Genomic DNA, 21,166 nt, shown 5'->3' with positions numbered 1-21,166 from the left:
ACAAAGAAGGATTTCTCCCATTAACTCGGCAAATGCCTGTAATATTTCCTACGTAAAGCCTCACCCTTGCTACAGCATCTCACTCCAGAAGCAGCTGTTTTCCAGCAGGACCAGTGGTGACGTACAGGTAAGCCCCAGTGCTGACCAGTAAGGGTCTGTGGGAACAGAGAGTGTAGACCTCTTTGGAAAAGGAGATTTTAAAAACCCTTTTGAAGGGCTACCAATGAAGCTATCACGGAAGATCCAACGATCTCCAAGGAAGACTGTTAAGTATCTGCTCCTGATTTCTGAGATGCATCCTTGGGGTTTTGGCTTCCTTCCTGGTTTCCAAAAAAGAAACTTTTGAAGATTTAGACTTGAGAGGACAGCCTGGCTTAACCCTGCATGCATGCTTCTGAGCTACAATGAACCCTCTCCAGCTCCTTCTGCACCCAGCCTGCACTTCTACAAGTATCAGGCATCGTTTGCTTATGACCATGTGTGTGATTTTAGCAGCTCGGTGCCACTATCACCGTACCTAAAGAAAAGTGCAGGTTATAAATACAGCAATTAACCAACTTGAGACATAGCACTTTAAAAGTGTAGCTGTTTAGTATCAGGCTTAAAATGATTAGGGCAAAATGATACAAGATAATGTCATTTATAGCAACCAATGGTTTGACCAGTTGTTAAAAAGCAGGGGGAAAAGAAATGTTACACCTAGAACCTTTACATCACGCGGCACAACCTGTCACAGACGTTTCAAAAGCGGAAAACACACATTTATAAAGCAATGAAGGCATGAAATAGCATTTTTGATACATTTGGAAGAGCACCGCACCCACTCCTGCAGAATTAATCAAAGCTAAAGACACACACCGAACGCCACCGCTGCCGTGGGCAAAGCGCTGCGCTGCACCAGGGTGCCCGAGCTGGCAGCGCCGGATGGATCCTGGCCATGGCTGGGGGTGGGGGTGGGGGGCACGCTGGGAAGCCCAGCCTGACCCCTTGCTCTCAGCTAGACTTTCTGGGACAGAACTACAGCAGATTTCCAGCCCAGCCCTAGTCAACATCCTACAAGGAGGCACAGGACACAAGAGCTTACAGCCTGGTAGGAAAAAAGTGTAAGGTAGGTACCGCAGGGATGATGTGCATAAATAACCCCCCAAATAACCTCCAATTCACGATTCAAAACCCAGACACGAGCACGCCAGGTAAAGCAGCAGCACCCAGTCATCCACACACACGCTCTACCTGAAACCCAGAATACTCAAGCTAAAGATTTATTCCAGTTTTTAAAACAGAATTCACCGATGGATTACAACATCTGTTCCTTACCAAACCTCAGACTCTACACTCTGTAAATACTGAGCGTATATATATAGGAACATCATCTCATAAGGCACTAGAAAAGAAATTTATCTTTGTATAAAGTATCTGCAAAAATAGTGAGCCAAATATCTGGGAAAATTCTTTTACATTTTCATTTTTGAATCTAAAGCATTTCTGACTTCAATGTCTTTAATTTTTACAAATTAGCTAAGATATCATTACAGCGCTCAATACAATCCCCCTTGCAGTCTCAGACCCAAAATACGTCTTTCCCATCTATGAAGCCAGGTGTCCACCTCCCGCTGACTGCAGCAGGAATCATCACACTTGAACTTCCCTGAAAAAAGGATACGGTTTGGAAATCTAACACTTCAATATTTAAGGTATTGAAAACATTCCCCCCACCTCCCAGAAATCAGAAAGTCCTCCTCCCCTGGCCAAATACCACCAAAGCCAACCCCTTCATCCCCCTGCGCATCACTGCAACAGAACCCCCAATGTAAATGTTTGCTGCTTGGACTCAGGTCTCACCTTAAGAAAAGACAGCCCACGCGTAATTGTGTTTGTATAAAAGATATTTACTTCAATTATCACACCTAGGGTGCTAGTGAATAATAATAATAATACATCGTGTGAGTTTCATACAGTGATATTGCTTCTCCATATCATATAGGGACCGTTGTACAGTGCTGAGAACAAACATTATATGGCTAACCAAACAAAGACAGAAGAAACAATGCCATTCTGCTGACGGAGGGAGCGCTGCCCTGCTACTGCCAGCCATATAAACTCTTACTTTTATGTTTAAACAAATACCAAGAAATAAAATGTTACAAAAGATGAGTCACAGCAACACAATGTGGGCTTCTCAAAGCTACTTGTACAAAAAAATGACACTTTTTTTTTTTTTTTTGGTCAATTGGGTCTTTGTGAGGATCTTTTTTTTTTTTTTTTTAATCTGTGATTGTGAATATAACAAACAAGCTCTAAAAACATCTAAGACTTAGTGCGTTACAGAAAAAATATAAAATACTGCTAAAAATGTAAGACACCACAATACACTGGGGTAAAAACTGAGCTTATTATTAAAAAAAAAAAAAAAGTTCTCAGGAAAAAGTACACCACTTTCTGTTTGAGTTCATCTTGTGCTGTGTTAGTAGTCGGGGCATTTCAAAGGTCTGCCCATTATCATGGCAAGTAGTTATTGCACAAATGCAAAGAGTTAATTTTTTAATACAAAAATGAAAAGGGACATGAAGGAAACAATTAAAAAAAAAAAAAAAAAAAAAAAAAGAACATCCCCCCACCCCCTCCCCCCCCAGCCTCCATCTGCTTTGGAATTAACGTCCAAATTCGTACATTTGACATTCTCGCAGCATTTCCTGCGAGTGGGACGCACGGTGCCTGCTTTCAGAAAAGGAACGGTAGAAAATGCTTTTCAACACAGAAATGCATAGAGTGTTCTGACAGGAACAACCTTTATGTTTGGCTGAGGTGATCCAATAGTTACCGTCGGGCTTTTTTTTTTTTTTGGCCTTTTTTTTTTTTTTCCTTTTCTCCTTTTTTTTGACTTTCAGACTATGCCAGAAGGAAAAGAACCTCGCGTGGGAAATTCATCTGATGGTTTTTAGTGGGACACCCTCGAAAGGCAAAGTGCAAATTTGCTTCCAAATCCACAGAAGTGGTGATGTGCCCTGCAACTAGCTCAGCATCTCCCATCTCCGCCCGGTGTTCTCCTGGGTGGTGCTGACCGGAGGCCCTTCGCATCGTCCCTCGTGCAGACACACGTTCCCCTGCGCCGAGCAAGGGGCAATTTCTAGCGCCAGAGTTTTCAGTTTGGCTTATGCAGCTTTTCTCTCGCTCGCTCGGGAAGCGTTACCTAGTCAGGGAAAGCCTGTCTGAACATGTTTCGACACTGCAAGAAAACTAAACTCCTCCGTGACAAAGATCAATTCACAATGTGTATTTCCAGAGTTCACACCAGGAAAAGCTGCTGCTGCACAAGGTAAACTTTTTTTTTTTCTATTTTTTTTTTTTCCTTGACCAACTTTGAATGAGAAGAAAAATCAGCTCTGAATTCAGGAATTCAAACATATGCCAACAAAGATGAACATCACAGGAAACCAGTCTCTCATTTTAAATTAACACTCTTGAGTAAATGGCAATGTACTTTGACAAAGGGGCACTGCATCTTCATGAAATTCTCAGTAGAGGCTCTAGGAGGCTAAGGGTATTTTCTCTCTCTGTATATTTTAAGTCTCTTCTCTCACAACTGAGGCTTCTTATTCTCAGTCCTAAATTATTTTAAAACTATTTAAATAATATTATTTATTAGGCATTTAGATAAAATACTTTTTTTTTTTTAAATGATTGCTCTAGAAAACACAACAGGGGCACAATGATATGGATACTACGACGAGCCGACACCACCACGCTCCATCGCTAGGACAGCCCAAACTTTCTCCAACGTCTGTTTAGGGGATATGTATACTCCTGTTGTGTTTATATCAAACAAAAACAAACCTCAAAAAAAAGAAACTGTTAAAATTAATCTCATAAATAGGAAATATTAGATTGTTTTCCTAATTACAAACCACCTTTATATATTTCACCTTATGATGCTGTAGAGAGAGCAAGCTTGAAAAATAACACAAGCGCTGGAAAGGGCTGAGGATGCCGGTGGGTGAAAGCCTGTTCTTTCCAAAACCAAATTAAGACTGGAATGACTTTACAGTGCCTCGCCATCCAGAGACAATGTGGCTCTGGGCATGGAAATGAAGACAGCACGTATTACTAATGGCACAAAAGGAGATGGTGGCGGTTAGCAATGGCTGAAGTCCACGAATGTTTCTTGAATGCTGACAGACCTACGAGTACGCCGGGTGAGACTGAGCTTTACGAGCATTAACGCTGCCGGGCGATGGTGGACTTTCTAACCCGAGACCCCACCGTGCTGCCGGAGCCAACCCAGAGGGATATATATATTTTTTTTTTTCCCCAGGAACCTGAATTCTCAACTAGAGCTCACGCTCGCCTGCATTTGACGGCTGAGACACGAACCTCCGAACACAGAACGCGAATTTCTATTGCACAAAGACTTAACGCACAGTGTTTGAAGTGCTCATTAGCAAAAGGGGCAACTCGTGTTGGGCATTTGCTCCTTGATCAGTGTTTGCTCCCCCCACCCCCCCAAATGAAAAGCGGCCGTGAATGCTGCAATCTAGATCACTGTGCTTCAGATTATTCTCCATGAAGAGATTAGGAAATAAGGCACATAGCTTTCCAAGTATAGAAAGTTTGTTAAATAGGAAATTTCAGGAAAGTAGCAAAAACGAAAAACTTAACGGGAAATGCTGTAACAGACAGGATTTTGATGACACGCCTACTGAATGAAAAGAAAATAATTCCAAGCTAAACTAAAATCTTTCCCCCCCAGGAAAGAAACTGACCCATGATCTCCATCCCCCTAGAGGAGGCAAGAAGGAAATGGAAGCCCTGATCAAGGAAAAAGAAAAGTATGATACAGATGTGACCTTGCTTATGCCCCACACACCTCCTTTACAAACTAGATGCTCAAGTACTCCCTGTATAGCCTGTACTAGCATCCAGAGGTAACTAGGTACTTTGGAAACACTTTTAAAGCTAGTAATAATTTACCCACATATAAATTATACATCAAAATAGCACTAAGGGTCTAATGCAAGCTAACAAAAGCCAGAAAAGTCTGATTGAAAGACTGATTGTAGAAACTATTTTGTGTAGTTACTTGGAGGTAAGATTGTACTTCAGAGCAAGTCAAGTGCCAAGTTTTATTTCTTCTCTTGAAAAGACAGATGCTTGCCTTTAAAAGGAACTGCATAACAGAGAATTTCTGTCTCATTCCTAAGAATACTTCAATTTTCAGCTCAGGGAGAGCAAGAACGAACTGCTTGTTTTAATTTAATACTTGGCATAATTTACTGATCAGCTGTTTTTGTGATTGTTTTTGATATGTCTTTGCTGTTCACCTTCCTGCTGTACACAGATATAGGAGAAAATATTTTACATGTGCAAATATCTGGCAAATTAACTTCCTGCAGGCTGTATCAAAGCAAAACCTACAGACCAACTGTTACAGGATGCTACAGACAAGGTCTGACCCTTCCTTTCAAATCACTTGGCTTCTGCACATCTCAGACCCTTGGAATTATTTTTCTGTATTCTGAACGTGATCTTCCCCCTCCTCGTTAGCTAAACCTGCATATCTCAAACAATCCAATCTCTCAGATGGCTAATCCCCTCTTTACAACAGGGAACTTAGCTGACAAGTGGGAAAATGGCATCCTCTATGCACTGAAATACATACTGGTTTGAAGCCCTCACTCACCCACGCCCCAAATGATTTCACGAATTTGGCTGTAGCAATTCTACTGCACTATTAGGACCAAGCATGCTAATACTACATATACAGAGGGGCTTTTCCATACTGGAATCATGTACATATACACATTTAACAACTCCTAAAAATGCATATTAATTACCCGCATAGACAGAAGAGGATAACGCAACTTAACGCCATTATTCTTGTTATCAATAGAGAGATTGCGCTGTTATGAACATTACCACAGAATTACACAGTAACTATGCGAAAAGCAGGTATGTCACCATAACAGCTGGAAATTCCTGGCGCGACTCTCCATTTCCAAGGATCTTTGGATGAAGATTGTACTACATAGTACAAACATCTCTAAAATTAAAACAAAAAGTCAAAAGAAACAACATCATGGGGACTTTAGGCATCCACGTTTGCTGTACTGGTTCCTGCACTATTTCGTTACGGTTAAGAATGCAGTCATTCTCTGTGCTTGGCTGGTTCAAATTATAAAGAAACTGAAATGATACCGTGAAACCAACAGTTTTAATAATAAGAAATCTACAGAACTGTGGCAAAAATCTATTAACATCACTGTGAGTAAAGCAAGCTTGAAAAACGGCAGCAATTGTCCTTCATAGAATAGCTGGACAAGGAAAAATACAATAATCTTATTAATTTTTTAAAAGGAGTCACTTCCTTTTAATGCACTTTAGTGCCAGAACATGTTTGTGAATAGCAATGAAAATCACACCCAGGAATCAGATCAGTTCTTTTCCATTTGCAGAACAGTTGTAGAAACGCAGGCTTCACAGACAGCCGAGGGCTTTGGGTTTGAAACGGAGCGCCCAGGTTTTGGGAAAAGCAGGTGTGATGCCTCCATCAGTCCCTGACTGTACCAGAGGATGCTGGTGAGGAGGCTCACCAATAAAGTTCAAGGAATTACTTTCTTCAGCTGGCAAATGACCTTACAGCTAATAAGTTATATTAAATATGCCACAGTACCACTTGGCTGGGGGAGAAATCATCCCTGAAGAGAGGTGGCACCACTCACATTACCTGTTTTTAAGGCTTTTTGAAAACTTAAGTGCACAGGCCTAACGCTAACCTTCTCCAAAAGGATAAACTTCACCTTCAGAGCATAAAACCTTTTTATCCTTGCATATTAATAGGGTAGGGTACAGTACATGACCTGGTCATGCAGGACAAATCGGTCCCTAGGCATAGCATAAAGGGCTTTTCTTGCTATAAAGTTCATTATTAACTATATTTTATATATAACATAGTCAATATATCCCATAAAAGAGACAGGGAGGAAAGAACAAAATTGGTGAAATAGTATTTCTACATTTTAGAGTTCAAATACGTATGCAAAGGAGACAGGGACTGCTAAGTCACTTTTCAAACTAAGAAGCTTGAGCCAGAAGAGAAATTCAGAACTTGTGCTTTCCACGCCAGTGATTCTCCTTGCAATTTAAAGCCATCCGGCAGGATTTTAAACTGCTGGGACAAAAAAGCCTTTTGTTTATACAGAATTTTAGAATTCTCTTATTTTTCATAAAAAATAAGTTGATTGTATATGCAATGCAAAGGAAGAAAACATTGATGTTCCAACCGTGGGGCAGCAGAAAGTGCAAGGGGAACACAGCAGGCCAACAGATGAGCGAACTGAACACTGCTTTGCAGCTGTTATATCTGTGTGAGTTCAGTTTAGGAATATGAGGCTACAAGCAGCTTGTCTCACCAGGGCCAAAACTGCTACTCGCTCATGGGAAAGACCTGATTTGGTTTTAGTGAACGTGAAATCCCGCCCCCACCTAAGAACCAACTTTTCTTCTTCTCCTCCTGTTTCTGATAGTCCTCAAGAAGCACTCACAGCTCAGCCACACACTGTGGTGGCTTTAAGACAGAGAATATCCTAGGATACATACACTGGAGGAAGAAGAAAGAAGAGATCATTTAAGAAATTCACGCGTTAGAAAGAGACACAAATGAAGCAAAAATAGTGCCCTCCATCTGCATCTTAAAATGTCACCACATTGGGTTTGCAACAAATTGCTAAGATTACTGATCTCTTTGCAACCTTGCTAAAGGCACCGGTCCAGATTACTGCGACATTTCAGCTCAAACAAACTATTTTGGATTCAAGTGCAAAGAAGTGTCCAAAACCAATTACTTTTTTTTTTTTTTCCCCCACGTATTCTCATAATTTATATATGGTCAAAACGTTGGGATTTTTTCCTGTTTCTAACCTGCCCTGTTCTTTCTAGGTGCATTTTTATTTCATGTGAGCTTTAAGAATACTTTAAATTCAGAATTTTAAGATGGAGAATGACAAACTTCTGATGGCAGCTGTCCTAGTGGGGACTGTAATCACTGTTAGCATTTTCTGTTATTTCATTACATTATTTTGTCAGATTTCCCTCAATCCTATTTTAGGTGAATTTATCAGCTTTGTAGTCTGAATTGCCACCGAAATGATGCACTTCTCTTACTATTTCACCCATTAAAAGACTGAAAAATAGCAACTTTTAAGTAACTGGATCAGAGAATATTGCATAGAATTGTCGTGTTCATGAACCCCCTTGTCTAGACAATTCCCATATGAACAAGTTCCATAAAAATAACGCAAAGATCTTTCACCTAATGAGAAAGGCACATACATCCTTTTCAACTGTAAGATAGATCTCTCCTATTACAGCAAGGAGTTTATTAGTAAAGGACTCACTAATTCATGATATGGGCAGACTGCACTGATACTGGTTCCTTTCAGGAGTGGCTCTATTTATAGGCATTTTACAGACAGATGAACAAATAACATGGTCAAATTTTATGGCATCAACAGCAATTGTAATTAAATGCATTTCTGCCAATAAACGTGCACTTCTGTTGTCTGAAATCTGTATCCTCAAAAATGGAAGTGTATTGACAATCCTGCTGTATGACCCCTCTGCCAAGGGATACTCTTCCCTTGCTTTTAGCCAACAAAGTACCACACTGTTCTCCTTCCCTAACCATCCAGACAGAAAAATTGACAATTTTAACTGCAGTATAAAGACATTGCTGTTAAAATAGCCCAGGCCCTTCATCCACAGCTTTACTAAGAGCACGGAACTGGAAACAGAAGGAGAAAACAAAAATGCTTTTAAAGAACCGCAGGAAAAATCAAGACTCCTGGCATTTCTGAAAACTGCCTGTGCTTTTATCCATCAGGAAAAGAAACATCATCAGCCAGGGCTCTGTTGCCATGCTCTGTGCTCTACAAAACAACTGCCCTGTGAGATGAGCCCCACGCCACATGTGCCTGAATAACGCCTTTTCCTTTCCCAGTGATCAGTGACCCAAGAGGGTAAAAGCCACCGTGCCACTCTTTGGCATTTCTTCTCCTCCAATTTTTTTTGCCCTTTTAAATACGTTAAAAAAAAAAAAAAAAGTTATTCCAATACACATTTTCCTAAAAGCATTACTTCTGAATGCCACACTTGATCAAAAATACAGCTAAAATCTTTCAGTGTTGCTGAAGTTCAGTCTCTGAATGGGGGAGGTCTCTGCCAGTTTGGAAAGCCAGTAGGTAACTCATCTCCAACAAGAGAATCTCAGCAGTAGTTCCAAGCTAATCCATTTTACTTCCCACCGAAACAGAAAAGCAGCTGTGACCTTGGCTAAAAACCGGGAACAAACAGCTGGGAACATCACTTAAACTCTACGAGCTTGATCTGAGGGTGTTCATCTGCCTGTGCCCTTAAATAAGGTGGTCACTAAGGAACCCAAAGTGACTCCCGGCAGGACGGCCCAGGTCACCCCAATAGCATCTCAGCAGGCTAAACCACATTCAACGCAGATCATTAAATATGAAAGAACAAAAGGAGCTAAGCCATTAATAAAGTGCCAAAAATATAGGAAATACTGACAGCATTTTATTTGATTAATTTTATAATAGATACCAATGACAACCCTTGGCAGGATGGAGTGACTTCTGACTTATGAATGCTGTCTTTATCCAGCAAAATTACATGATTCAAATGTAATAATGGAGCTTAGAATTAACAGTTAGTGTTATAAAAGAAAGATTTCCTCTAGGGCAAGCTACAGATATGCTTTTTAAAAATCATTACAGCATTAAAAACTGGGCAGATGCTAAAGAATCCTAAAGAACTAGTGGAAACCTGAAAAGCAAAACAAAAATAAATTTTTTTTTTTAAAAAAAAAGATATAAGTTTCAAGGCACTTATGTATTGCTTATTAAGAAGAGAGATTGACCTTAAGTGCTGCATTTGCGTTCAACCTGTGAATACAGTTCTGCTCTCGTATAATGCAGCAAGAGCTCTCAGTAAGCATCATGGAATGCAATCATATAGACACAGGCACAAGAACAGTTTGGGGAATATTAATTTAAAAAAACTCGTCAAACAGAAAAAAACCTCACTATCGAGAAAGCTGAGAGTAACCACTTGACTGCATCAAGCACCTGGATCTCAAATCAGCAGACGAGGACAGTAGAAACAGACTGGCAAGTATATTGCCTAGAATTAATAAAAAAAACCCAACCTGAACCAAACAACAACAAAGAAAAACGAAATAAAAGAACTTAAGAAAATATCTGTGTCTTCTAGTCAGAAGTTTTGCTTCTTGGCTGAAGACGCATCTTGTTATGACTTGTATTAAGGTATGTGTATTTTTACCAGGACGTGCATTTATCGATGGAGCTGTGCTTTGTAAGTCAAACCAGGACACTGTACAGATACAGAGAGGTAACACTTGGCTTCCCCACGTTATTTCCCTTGCTGGCCATTCCCACAGACTAACTGCACTCCAGATAAGAAGCCGTAACCGCTTCCAGCACGTGCTGTCACATACTGGTGTCTGTTATTACAAATTGTCTCCTCAGCACATCACAGAAAGGGGCAGTTGCTCTCTCTGTTTCTCAATTTTACTTTTGCATCACAAGTCCCCAATTACCCAAGGAGGTATCCTGAAACAGCTAGCAGTAAAAATAGGAAATAAATCCCTGCCTTTCAGCCTCCTAGAGCCTTCTTTTCTTAATCATGAAAAGGATTGATTTTAGTGTACTGATTCTTAATTTGTGAAAACTTGCGCTAAGTGCTGCTGTTGCATGTTAAGAGACTGTAAATGAAATACATAAGTTCTAAAACATCATGCAAGAAATGTGGTTTCACATCTTACAGTCAAAAATCCTACTAATGAATTAATACAAGCACACTGAGGTGTAATATTGGGAACATACCTTTAAAGTCGGAACTCCTCTCCCCATCCCTCCCTCCCCCAAAATCAGAAAAGTAATATTAATTAAACTTAAGAAGTAATGAATGCACCATTAAAGTGTCATCAAAAAGATGCTGACCTAAGACAAAAGTTCAATGATACACAATACGGTCAAAAAGTCTTCAATCAATAATATACAGTATGACAACTACATCTTGTAAATTATACCCAATACTGCCGGCAGTCTATCCCTCTAAAGAATATTTGCCCCCTTTCATCCCTTCCTAACAATCAGATAATAAAATACAGCACCTATAAATAAGCAAAAAAAAATTATATATATATATATTTATATATATATATATATTCCGAAATCATCTATTGTTAGTTTTAAAGATATGGCAATAAAGGAGTCTAAATTAGCAAACTTGTAGAAGCCATAACTGATAAAACAGCTTATTGAAAAAAGGTGGCAGTAATGCACTCTATGTGTGCACAAGTACGTAAGAAAATACACAGACGTATAAAATTGCACGCACACACTCACGCACACACATCCTTCCACGCACCTCTATGCTCACGCATATACATATAGACAACAGGAGGAGTTAGAGACAAGTTAGAATTTGATTTGTACTTTGATCAGCCCTAACCTGTGCATAAAATAATGGAAAAAGGCTGTATTTCTGCAGGGCAGAATGGTCTAGACTGGGACTCGAGAGCATGAATGTTTTGGTTTGGAGTTTGGGCTATTTCCATCCCGGTAAGAGCCCGTCTGGTCATTGCCATGTACTCTTTATCCACGCAAAAATAAGCTTCCCACAACTAAAACATATTTAAAATCAGTGCTTGCGGTGGGAAGAGATTCAGTAAATGGCCACCAACAGCAGGAAAAGGTCTCTATCTGAGGCAGCTCCAGTCCCCTCTTAGTGGTGTGTGACAGCAATCGTACACGCGAACTGCATTTTCATTGATTCCAGGTAAGCTGAATATTTTGGGTTACAGAATACGTCCCCAAAGTAGCAGGCTGAAATGTTACTGGCCAACATTTTTTTGAGCGATCTGTCTTTACTGAAAGGAAATTCAGTACACTACGAACCAAGTGAAATGATCAAGTACATGCTGTTTCTAAGTTGTCTCCTAAACCTCCTAGATATGAGGTCTGATCAGCGTGCTCTGTGGTTAGAGGTTAAAAAGCAGATTATAAAATACCTAGATTCAGATTTTTTTTTTTTTGTCCTGATTTGGCCTAAAATGGAGTGTATTAAACAAATTCTGGTCTGCAAAAGACCAGAATCAGTTAAAGCTATGAAACAATGTGCACTACGTGTCAATATTCTATTTCACTTACAAGAAAACACTAAGTCAGCTACCACAAATTAAGATATTTTCCTGATGTGACTTTTTTTTTGTTTTGTTAAAAAATATGTGGAGTAAATGTGTTTTTTTCTTTTTAATTCAAAGTTTCAAACAACAAGATTCTTTTCTTTTCTTGAAAATATGTAGGAATCCAAACTAGTGTGTTTAGAGTCGGTTGACTGTGCAATCTCTTAGTGGCAACTGAACAGCTACAAAAAACTTTCTTTTTTTTTTCTTTTTTTTTGAAAAATCTCCCCTTTTTTCCTGGTTTAAGAAGATAATAGTGTATTATCGCTCTGTAGCCATTAGATGGCAGATAAAAAGCCCCCTTTTAATATGTGGGTTTGAATTTTTTTTTCTTTTTTTTCTGTTTTTCTTTTTTTAAAGCCCACACCAAAGAGGAGGGCACAAGGCAAAGCTGTATGAGTTATTCCAGAAATTGTGGAAATCACTTAGGGCAATAATAAAAACACTTCAGGGTACAAAAAAGCTTGACTACACATTTCAGTTTTCTTCCTCGAAAACACAAACATAAATTGGGCTTAACGCTCCTTTTTGTTTTCTATATGCACCTTGGCCTATGGCGTTTTTGCCCTGTGGCCCGCAGGGCGGTTAAGTGCGCAACACAATAAAACCAGTAGAGGTCCAGTTTCACTTCCCAGCTCTCCAGAGTTGGGCGAGTTTAATCTCAAAACTCCCACTCGACGGCCTCTTCTCGACTCGCGGCCTTCTCCAAGCGGTGGATGATGTTGTTCAAGTTTGCCGCTTTCTTTTTCCTCAAGGAGCTGTCTCGCGTGTTCCTGGAGCTCGCTGCCTCGGAGAAGCCGAACAAGCTCTGGAGAGAGTTGGCTTTCTGCGAGCCTGCGGCCGGCGTCGAGCTCGTACTTGGCACACTGGAGATTTTCTCTGAACTTTCTTTTGACTTGTAGGAGCTCTCCCCTGTAAGGACTGAGGTGGAGGCAGCTGAGGTAGAGGCATCCCCTTCCGTGGCAGAGTTTGGCAGTGTCTCCAGAGCTTCTCCCGGGCGCTGCGATGCTGGCGGAGAGCTCTGGCGCGGTGCTCTGAGCCTGCCCTCGTCGTCGGTGTCCTCCAGGCTCTCCGCCTGGAACGGCTCCGCTTTCTCCGAAGACCTGGCGCCTTGCAGTGCCTCCTCCCCCGCCTCGAACGCCGACTCCGCTGGCCCTCCCTGAGACTTTGTGGTTGCATTGCTGTACTCATCCGCCTCCGGGCCACTCGGCTTTCCTTCAGGTGGGCCTTCTGCGTCCACGCCATCGCAGCTGTCTCCCTCAGAGCTGTGAGCGGCCCTGCTGCTTCTGGCGGAAGGAGAGTCGCTCGACCCAGCCTGGCTCTGGCTCCCGGCCTGGATCTCCTCGATGAACAGCTCCCGGCGGATGCGAGACCTAGGAGACAGGGGAGAGGGATGGTGAGTCTGCTGGGGCTCACTCGGAATCACCCTGCTCTACAGACATGCCGTTCCAGGTGCCCTTCCCTGAGATGCCATTTTGTCTCAGCCACAGGGCCGTGCGACGTGCCCTTCCCTGAGACGCCATTTTGTCTCAGCCACAGGGCCGTTCGACGTGCCCTTCCCTGAGACGCCATTTTGTCTCAGCCACAGGGTGGCTGCACTGTGCCGGGTCAGCAGGAGCGCTCGCACACTCGAACCCAAAAGACTGCCTGAAAAGGCATTTGGAAGAACATGAAATATTGTCTCGATGCCCTGAATTGCATTTTCCCCAGGCGGCTGCTGGCTGCGAAGCCCGCTGTGCTGGAAGGATGCAGGCTGCCGAGGCTGGGGTGCCCCGGGGGCTCCCCACAGCCTGGAGGGGGCCAGCAGGCCGAGGAGCCATCTCTGGTGGCTTCTGCAGCGCTTTGTGCCAAGACTGACCCCTCTGACCCAACCAGGATTCTGCGTATTTATCGTAAATCTGACACTGATGACCTCCCCTTCTAGTAGCCTCAGTGGGCATCATGGAATAAACCAGAAATACAAACTTTACGCAGATAATCAATTTGTACTAAAATGATCGGTGAAAACCAACGACAGCTCACCTGCCCTTTTTCTGCAAGTTTAAATTAACTTTGTAATTGTATGCTCGACTTTTACAGCCCTGGCTGTGGTTTAAGGGACAGAGACGAAAGGTCCTGCAGCCTCCCGCCCCCACTACAAGTCTGACACCAGGTAGGTGAAACTCTACAATACACTGGACCAGAAAAGGGTGGATTTTAAAAATATGAAAACATTTTTAGTAGACCCAGAAAAAAAATGGCTTGTAAATACAAACCAATCCAGATTTCCACTAGAAATGAGCCACAATTTGCCTAAACAAAAAACAAGGATAAAATCTGGACAACCTTCCTTGGCGTTCTGGATACCAAGGAGAAATGAAGATGAAACAAAGGCTGTTGTTCTGGAAGTGCTCTGGGGAAGCAAAGCCTTTTGACAGGTTGTCAGTCTATGAGTTAAGTTTGACTTCTGCCTCATTTTTTATTTAAAAAATCGATTTCAGAACATGAATAGTGACAAGGCAAGCAGTGCACTGCAAGGGAATTAATGCACTCCATGTGTGGTTAAAAATGCCTGGTGTGCCACCTTGTGCCTCCTATTACTTCAGGCGTGCAATAATACCCCGAACACGCCACCTTTGCCATTTAACTTGGTCCTTCCACCCTCTTCCTTCTCTAGGAGCTCCCAAGATCCTCACAAGTACAGAACAGTATGAAAAAATCTTAGGGTCTAGGCTAACTCATTCTCTGTAGCGCTCTGACGGGAGGAGAGGTTATGACCGTTGTTCAGGTCCTTATCAGCACCCAAGAGGGACCCCCAGTGACCTGCGGTCACGGATGAGACTACAGACACAGGGAGAGTTTAGCAAAGCCGTCATCCTTCAGAGCGAAGGTAACACTTTCGGTTTTAGCCTGGGAGAACTGCTAAGGGTCTTGCAAATCACAAGTGAAATGCTGTCCCAACGCTGATGGATGTAAGAATCTTCCTTTTTTTACTAAATGTGCTACAGAAGACAGCACACTGTGGAAAAAAATTAGGATAAATGCAGAACGCCATCTGAATACTGCTTTTGAAGCTAACGATATTATTGACTGACTTGAAATGCAACTGAGTATTTCCACAGTACTTGCTGACTCCACACTTTTCAAGGATTTAGGGGGTCTGTAATTTTCCCTAGGAGAATATTACTCACCTAATAGAAGACCACAGGTGCTAACGTTAATTTTCTATTACCATTAATTGCATCCATCCTGCAACATCGATTATCAGGCTCTGTTTATGCCTGTAATCTCCCTGCATGGACATTGATCCAGAACATGCTGCTTCTGTTAACATTCGCCCAGTCAGGAGAGGAAACAGGTAAGGGCTTTGTGCCTGCACGGCATTAAAAATACCTCAGCTCCATCAAGATACTGAATGATGACATGCTCATTGATTATCTGACCACAGCCCTACAGAATACAGGTTTGATGTCTGGAAATCCCTGGAATTCACACTCAATATATTGCTTCTGGAATCTAGTCTGGCTCCTGATTAACACAGTAATTAAATCCCTACAGTAAAGAAGAACTAGTGACAGCAGCTCAGAAATTCCAGAGAGCATTCCTCTTGGTGGAAGGGGTTGGCCTCAGCATCAATACATCCTACTGGCATTCATCAGTGTAACTCAAAACATCAGCGATCTCCAGGGGTGTATGTTCAAGTTCCCTGTACATGCCTTCACACAACATCTGAACAAGCACAATGCTACAGTTCATTGAAAAATATGCCCAGAGTAAAAGCAATGAAATTTAGGATCCAGGAGTGCTAGATTACAATTCAAGAAAGTTTGGTTTAATTCCTTGTGCTTCTGCAGCATCATCTCTGTGACCTTACTGAGTTTATGCGCTAGTTTCCACATATGAAGCGGGACAGAAATCCCTACCTCCTACTCTTTTGTACCATTCTTAAGACAACAGAGCCTCAAACTATGATGTGTCCTATATGTGCTTCACTAATGCAAAGTAAGGTGAATTTATTTTTAAGTTCTGAGAGCTATTTGATTGGTATGGATACAAAGCCACAGACTTGGATTAAGTTTGCAGACATGTCAAAATCCTTTATACCTACTTATATTCTGAACTGAATTATTTCTTCGCCTGCTACAGATTTTTTTTTTTTTTTAATTTCTTTTGCTGCAGAAAATAAACGTTAGTGCTGACTTCCCATCTGGTGGATAAAAAGGTAGATTCTGCTGTAGCAACAACCTTTGGAAAGTGAGGTTTGGGCCAAATCCCAAAGGAAAAGCATCACTGCAACAAGATTCCCAAGAGACAGGAAGACAAGCTTGTCCAAATCTGTACCTTGCCTTACCTGAAGTAACTTCAAAGAAAAATTTATATTAAATAATAACTAGATGGTCTGAGATGTGGAACTGCTTATGTATGAAGACTTTGGTTTGGAAAAGAAATGGCTGAGGGAGAGTATAAAAGAGATAAATAAAGCTAAGTGTGGCCTGGAGAAGATGAAGAGGGGAAAGACTACCCATTTCTTATAATACATGAGCTACGGAACAGTCAGACCCTGTTCCCCTAGCAGAACATGTACCTCTTCTGCAATGTCCTGTAAATGATTTAAGAGTACTACATGCACGAAAGCTAAGAAAATTATTGTACAGAGGAGAAGAACAGGCACGTGTTCCGATTTTTCAGTGGTGGCAACCACTCAGAGCACCCAGGGCTCCAAACAGACTTGAAACATCTTTTTTAAAGTCCTGGAGACTCATCTGGGAGCAGGTCCAGGTCACTCAGTACTGGCAGGCTTGTACTACCCACGAGCCTCTAGCACCTTGTTTATACATTCTTTATTTTGTATACAACTGTCAGCACCTAGTCTACATTAATGTATAGCTTGGTGTGGCTAAACAGGCTGATCAATCATGACTTGTCACGCTTTCTCACAGCACGCCTAAACAGGAGATCTCATGATAATGAGGAAGATGACACATGCCACCAGTGCTCCTGCTCTCATCTGTGTAAGTGAGAACAGCACATTTTGCTGTCAGGCCGAAGGGAACATATTTTCATAGGCATTCCTCCAACTCGTGCATAATTGCCTAGAAGTGGGAATTGGAAGAGAGGCCTGCATTTGGAGAACTCTGAGCAGTGAAAGAGGCTGCATCTGTAGCGAATTCAAGTCAATGAAATTCAGTGTAAATATGATTACTCGTTGGTTATAATTTTTAAATTTTATATTGTTTACTATAAACATTATTTAACTATTGTGCACAATATTTCTGAGATATCTCATTAAACTGTGCTGCTTCTGCTTCAGCAACTTCCCTGTTCGTCATTGTTTAACCCAGCAGGCAGCTAAACACCACACAGCCGCTCTACCCCAGCAGAAACCAGGCCATTGCTAAAAGCTGAGGAGGGCCAAAGTGGAAAATACTCTTTAAATGTTAACAGTTTCCAAAACCAAACAGGTTTAGCTATCTGCACTAATTAGGAACATTACTGGCTCCAAGTGAAGGAGCAGAATAGTACTAAATCTGGTATCCTAACTGTACCTGTTCAATATTCATTACCACAGATTTCGTAGAGCAAAGTCTGCTGCACTAATTAAGATTCCCAATCCCGAGCACAGTTGAGAATATGCTTACTCAAATCCTTCGAATTCTTACATGCCATTCCAGCATTGTTCCTTTTTATCAGTCTCTAGGCCAAAACCTACTTCAATGGTTCAAATGTGGAGAAAGTTCCTTCTAATATGACAAAGGAACTAAACAGACCGACATCTTATTTCATTTCAGTGACTCCATGATTTTATCATAACAATGAAATAAACCTGCGATCACATCTGACTTCAGGGTTATCTGTTCTCTGTCCCTCATGACTGTGGAGCTTCCCAGAAATACAGCACACACGGTGTCTACTTGCAGAGCTCAGAGGCTCAAGACCTAAAACCAAATCCTCTTTTTGCAGGAAAATTATACGATGAAAGCAGTGCAATTCTGCTGTCACCCAGAAGAGGACACTTCCAAGCACTCCCCGCCAAGGCATAACACACACAAAACACACACCTATACATGCATGTCTATGTGTGCCAGTATATGTCTGTGTGAGTGTGCACATGCAAGCAAGAAAGACCAGCCTTGCTTACTGCAATGGAATTTATAAATATTCAATAGTGGATATCTCTAAATCCACGCCCACCCCAAAAATGAGACTTTCTCTTTAAAAACACTACTTACATCAATATGTGAATATTGCTGTTCCTCAGGGATGACTTAAAATTAGTCTGGAGCATTAGCATTACTGTTAGTTAGAACCTCCCTGCTGTCGAAACTGTTCATTTTGTACAACCGCTCCGTGCTAGCGGAAGCAGACACAGTCTGCTGAAGCGGAGTAGCACCCTGCCAAAGCAAATAAAATAAATCCTTTATGAGTAGGGCTCCCGGGAGATCTCATACCTGTAATTGTGGAACCAGTTGATCACGGTGCTGGTTTTCAAGTTGAGCTGCGTAGCGAGTTCCTCAATGGTTTTTGGTGATGGGTATGGCTTTTGCTGGTAGGCTCGTTTCAGAGCTTCTTTCTCTTCTGGTGCCAGCACCACCCGGGGCTTCTTCAGCTGATGCTGCGGCTGCGGGCTGGCTCCCTGGCTGTAGTCTATTCCAGCGGATGAGGACTCACAAGACTGACTGTCGCTAACAGAGCTGTGTCGCCGTTTCATGTAGGCTGAAAGAGAAGTGCATCGGATCAGCCCCAGCTGAATACAAATGCAAAATCAATGAATATACGAGCCGTGGAATAAACGCGAAGATGACAGGTTGTACATGCATGGATGGGCTAGTCGAGAGAGAACAGAAAGGAAGGGGCATCATCAGTGATCAGAGGAAAGCAAATGTGGGGAGGATGCAAGAGGCAGAAAAAGAAGAAAAGAAAGTAAATCGACTGGAAACCTGCCAGTTTTCTGCTTTTTCAATGAATATGGGAAATTAATAACAGGGTTCAGTTAACATGACATATTCCAAATTCACTCTTTCAAGAGTGGCGAACTTCCACATAAGCACCTGATTAGGACAGCTGCACTTCATTTCAGCTGAAATGGTTTTGGCTGTTAAACACTTAAGGTGTACACTAAGGTCTCCCTGACACTTAAGGTCTCTAAATTAAAAATCTGACCGGGAAGCTGAAGGCAGCTGCACCTCCAACACACGATGGCGCCCGGAGCCCAGAGATCCTAGTGATGGGCTGAACAACCTGCCAGGGTTTGCTGCTTTTTCCTACAGATCTTCGCTATAGCGGTGACAGGTTATGAAAGAAAAACAGCCCACAGCATCCTCCTCCCCTACGCAAGGCTCTTTCAAAAATGAATGTACTTTCAAGAAAGCTCTTGCTGCCCTGATGGAGCTCAGCAAGGCTGATGGCAGAAGCCTGTGATACCACTGCTGACTCTCCTCCCCGATAGGGACTGAATTACCCTGGCAAATTCTGCAAGCGAAGAGTCCCAGCAAACACTGTCACTGACTTCATTGATTTACACCAGGCAAAGAGAGGTGGGATTTACTGCACCTGGCAGTATCATGCACAAGCATTGCTAATGAGGGGGCTGAAAATGGTAAATATAGGCGAATCTTGTCAATAAAGTATTTAATGGCCTGTTAAATACCTTCTAGATATTTAAGAGTTTAGGTATTCAAGAGCTGCAATTTGATAACCTAGGCTATTAAGTTCCAGATTACACCAGCCTGACATCAATCTAGCAGGCACTAAATCTCCAACAGCCAGGAGCTCCAGTCAGAGCCAGGGACTGGTGGGGCACATCACACTGGTCAGCAACCAAATTCTTAAAAAAATGTATTTCTCTCTTCCTCCAGCTCTGCCTTTAGGTTGAGGGTGCACAAAGAATAAAAATTCAATGCAATCAAACTGAAATTTTCAAAGCCCTTCTCACACAAGTCAACTTCTGGCAGAGCTCCCTATGGGACTGGCTGGGCTTTCTGTCTCCAGTAGGTTTCAGCAACCTGTCCTCTACACAGTGGCACATCCAGTGGGATGTTTTTACACTGCGTCTTGCTACCATCAAAGTGAATTTTGAACATATTCTGTAACCTTTCGGGGGTATCTGCATGGCCCTCATTTTGTTTTGCCTGAATATGACAGATTATCTGTGGATTGCCTACTGTGTAAGATCACTGATACGGAACAGAATGTGAGTTGCTCATGATCCATCACTCTGCCATGATACAGTCCTGCATGCATTTGAAATAACTATAAAAAGCAAAGTTACTTTTTAAAAAAAATAAATTAAAAAAAAATCACCTACTTAAGTTGTTCTAGCTGGATGTAGAACTGCAAAGTGACTGCAGGTAAACACATTATTTCAAGGTGACCTACTGGCCTTATTTTTGCAGCCTTCAAGGAACTGTTACAACCTTCAACCATGGAATTAATCATTTCAGCAATATAATCTCACATTTATTATAAGGTCTTCACTCTCCAAGACCTCCTAGGTGTTAAGGTGTTATTTCAAACTTGCATTCACATGCAAACTATATACAAGGTTCCCTTATTGCCTTTGATGGCACAACCAGGAGGTCCGAAAGAGAACATCTATCACTTCAGCAACGTGCAGCAGCTTAAAGGAGGCCATGAGACAAACCAGAACCTCACATGGAAGATGTAAAAGGTGTTTAGGCTTATCTCTTAACTGGCATTTCTGGAATTTGGTCTGGCTACTGAGTTAACATGAGACACCCATGCATCAGGATGCTCTGAATCTCTGCTTTCTCTGCTCTCCAAAGGATGGCACTTCTGCCAGGTCAGAGCTCCCATCTTTAGACTCCTACGGACAGCATGGAGCTACGATAGCTTGGGAAACATTTCATGCCCTAATGCCTACCTCTGCTTTTGTAACTCGCACCGGGATCACAAAAG

General features: G+C 41.9%; 1 protein-coding gene across 8 annotated transcripts in view; it reads right to left on the bottom strand.

The window, feature by feature from the left end:
* The window catches only part of CUX1 (cut like homeobox 1), a 281,435-nt gene that overhangs the window by 20,216 nt on the left and 240,053 nt on the right, over positions 1-21,166 (bottom strand). For 7 of the 8 annotated variants that reach the window (XM_055797915.1, XM_055797916.1, XM_055797919.1 and 4 more), the window contains 2 exons: positions 18,700-18,964; positions 1,869-13,644 (listed from right to left, as the gene is read on the bottom strand). The exons of the other annotated variant lie outside the window; for it this stretch is intronic. In XM_055797915.1, coding sequence (XP_055653890.1) covers positions 12,933-13,644; positions 18,700-18,964 — 977 coding nt within the window. In that variant the 3' untranslated portion in view covers positions 1,869-12,932. Of the gene's footprint in view, positions 1-1,868; positions 13,645-18,699; positions 18,965-21,166 lie in introns of those variants that run through there. 8 annotated transcript variants of the gene reach the window in all.

This window comes from Falco peregrinus, chromosome 2 (assembly GCF_023634155.1).
Source record: "Falco peregrinus isolate bFalPer1 chromosome 2, bFalPer1.pri, whole genome shotgun sequence".
Taxonomy (NCBI): domain Eukaryota; kingdom Metazoa; phylum Chordata; class Aves; order Falconiformes; family Falconidae; genus Falco; species Falco peregrinus.
The sequence above is the reverse complement of the archived record's forward strand: the minus strand, read 5'-3'. Positions and strand labels throughout refer to the sequence as shown.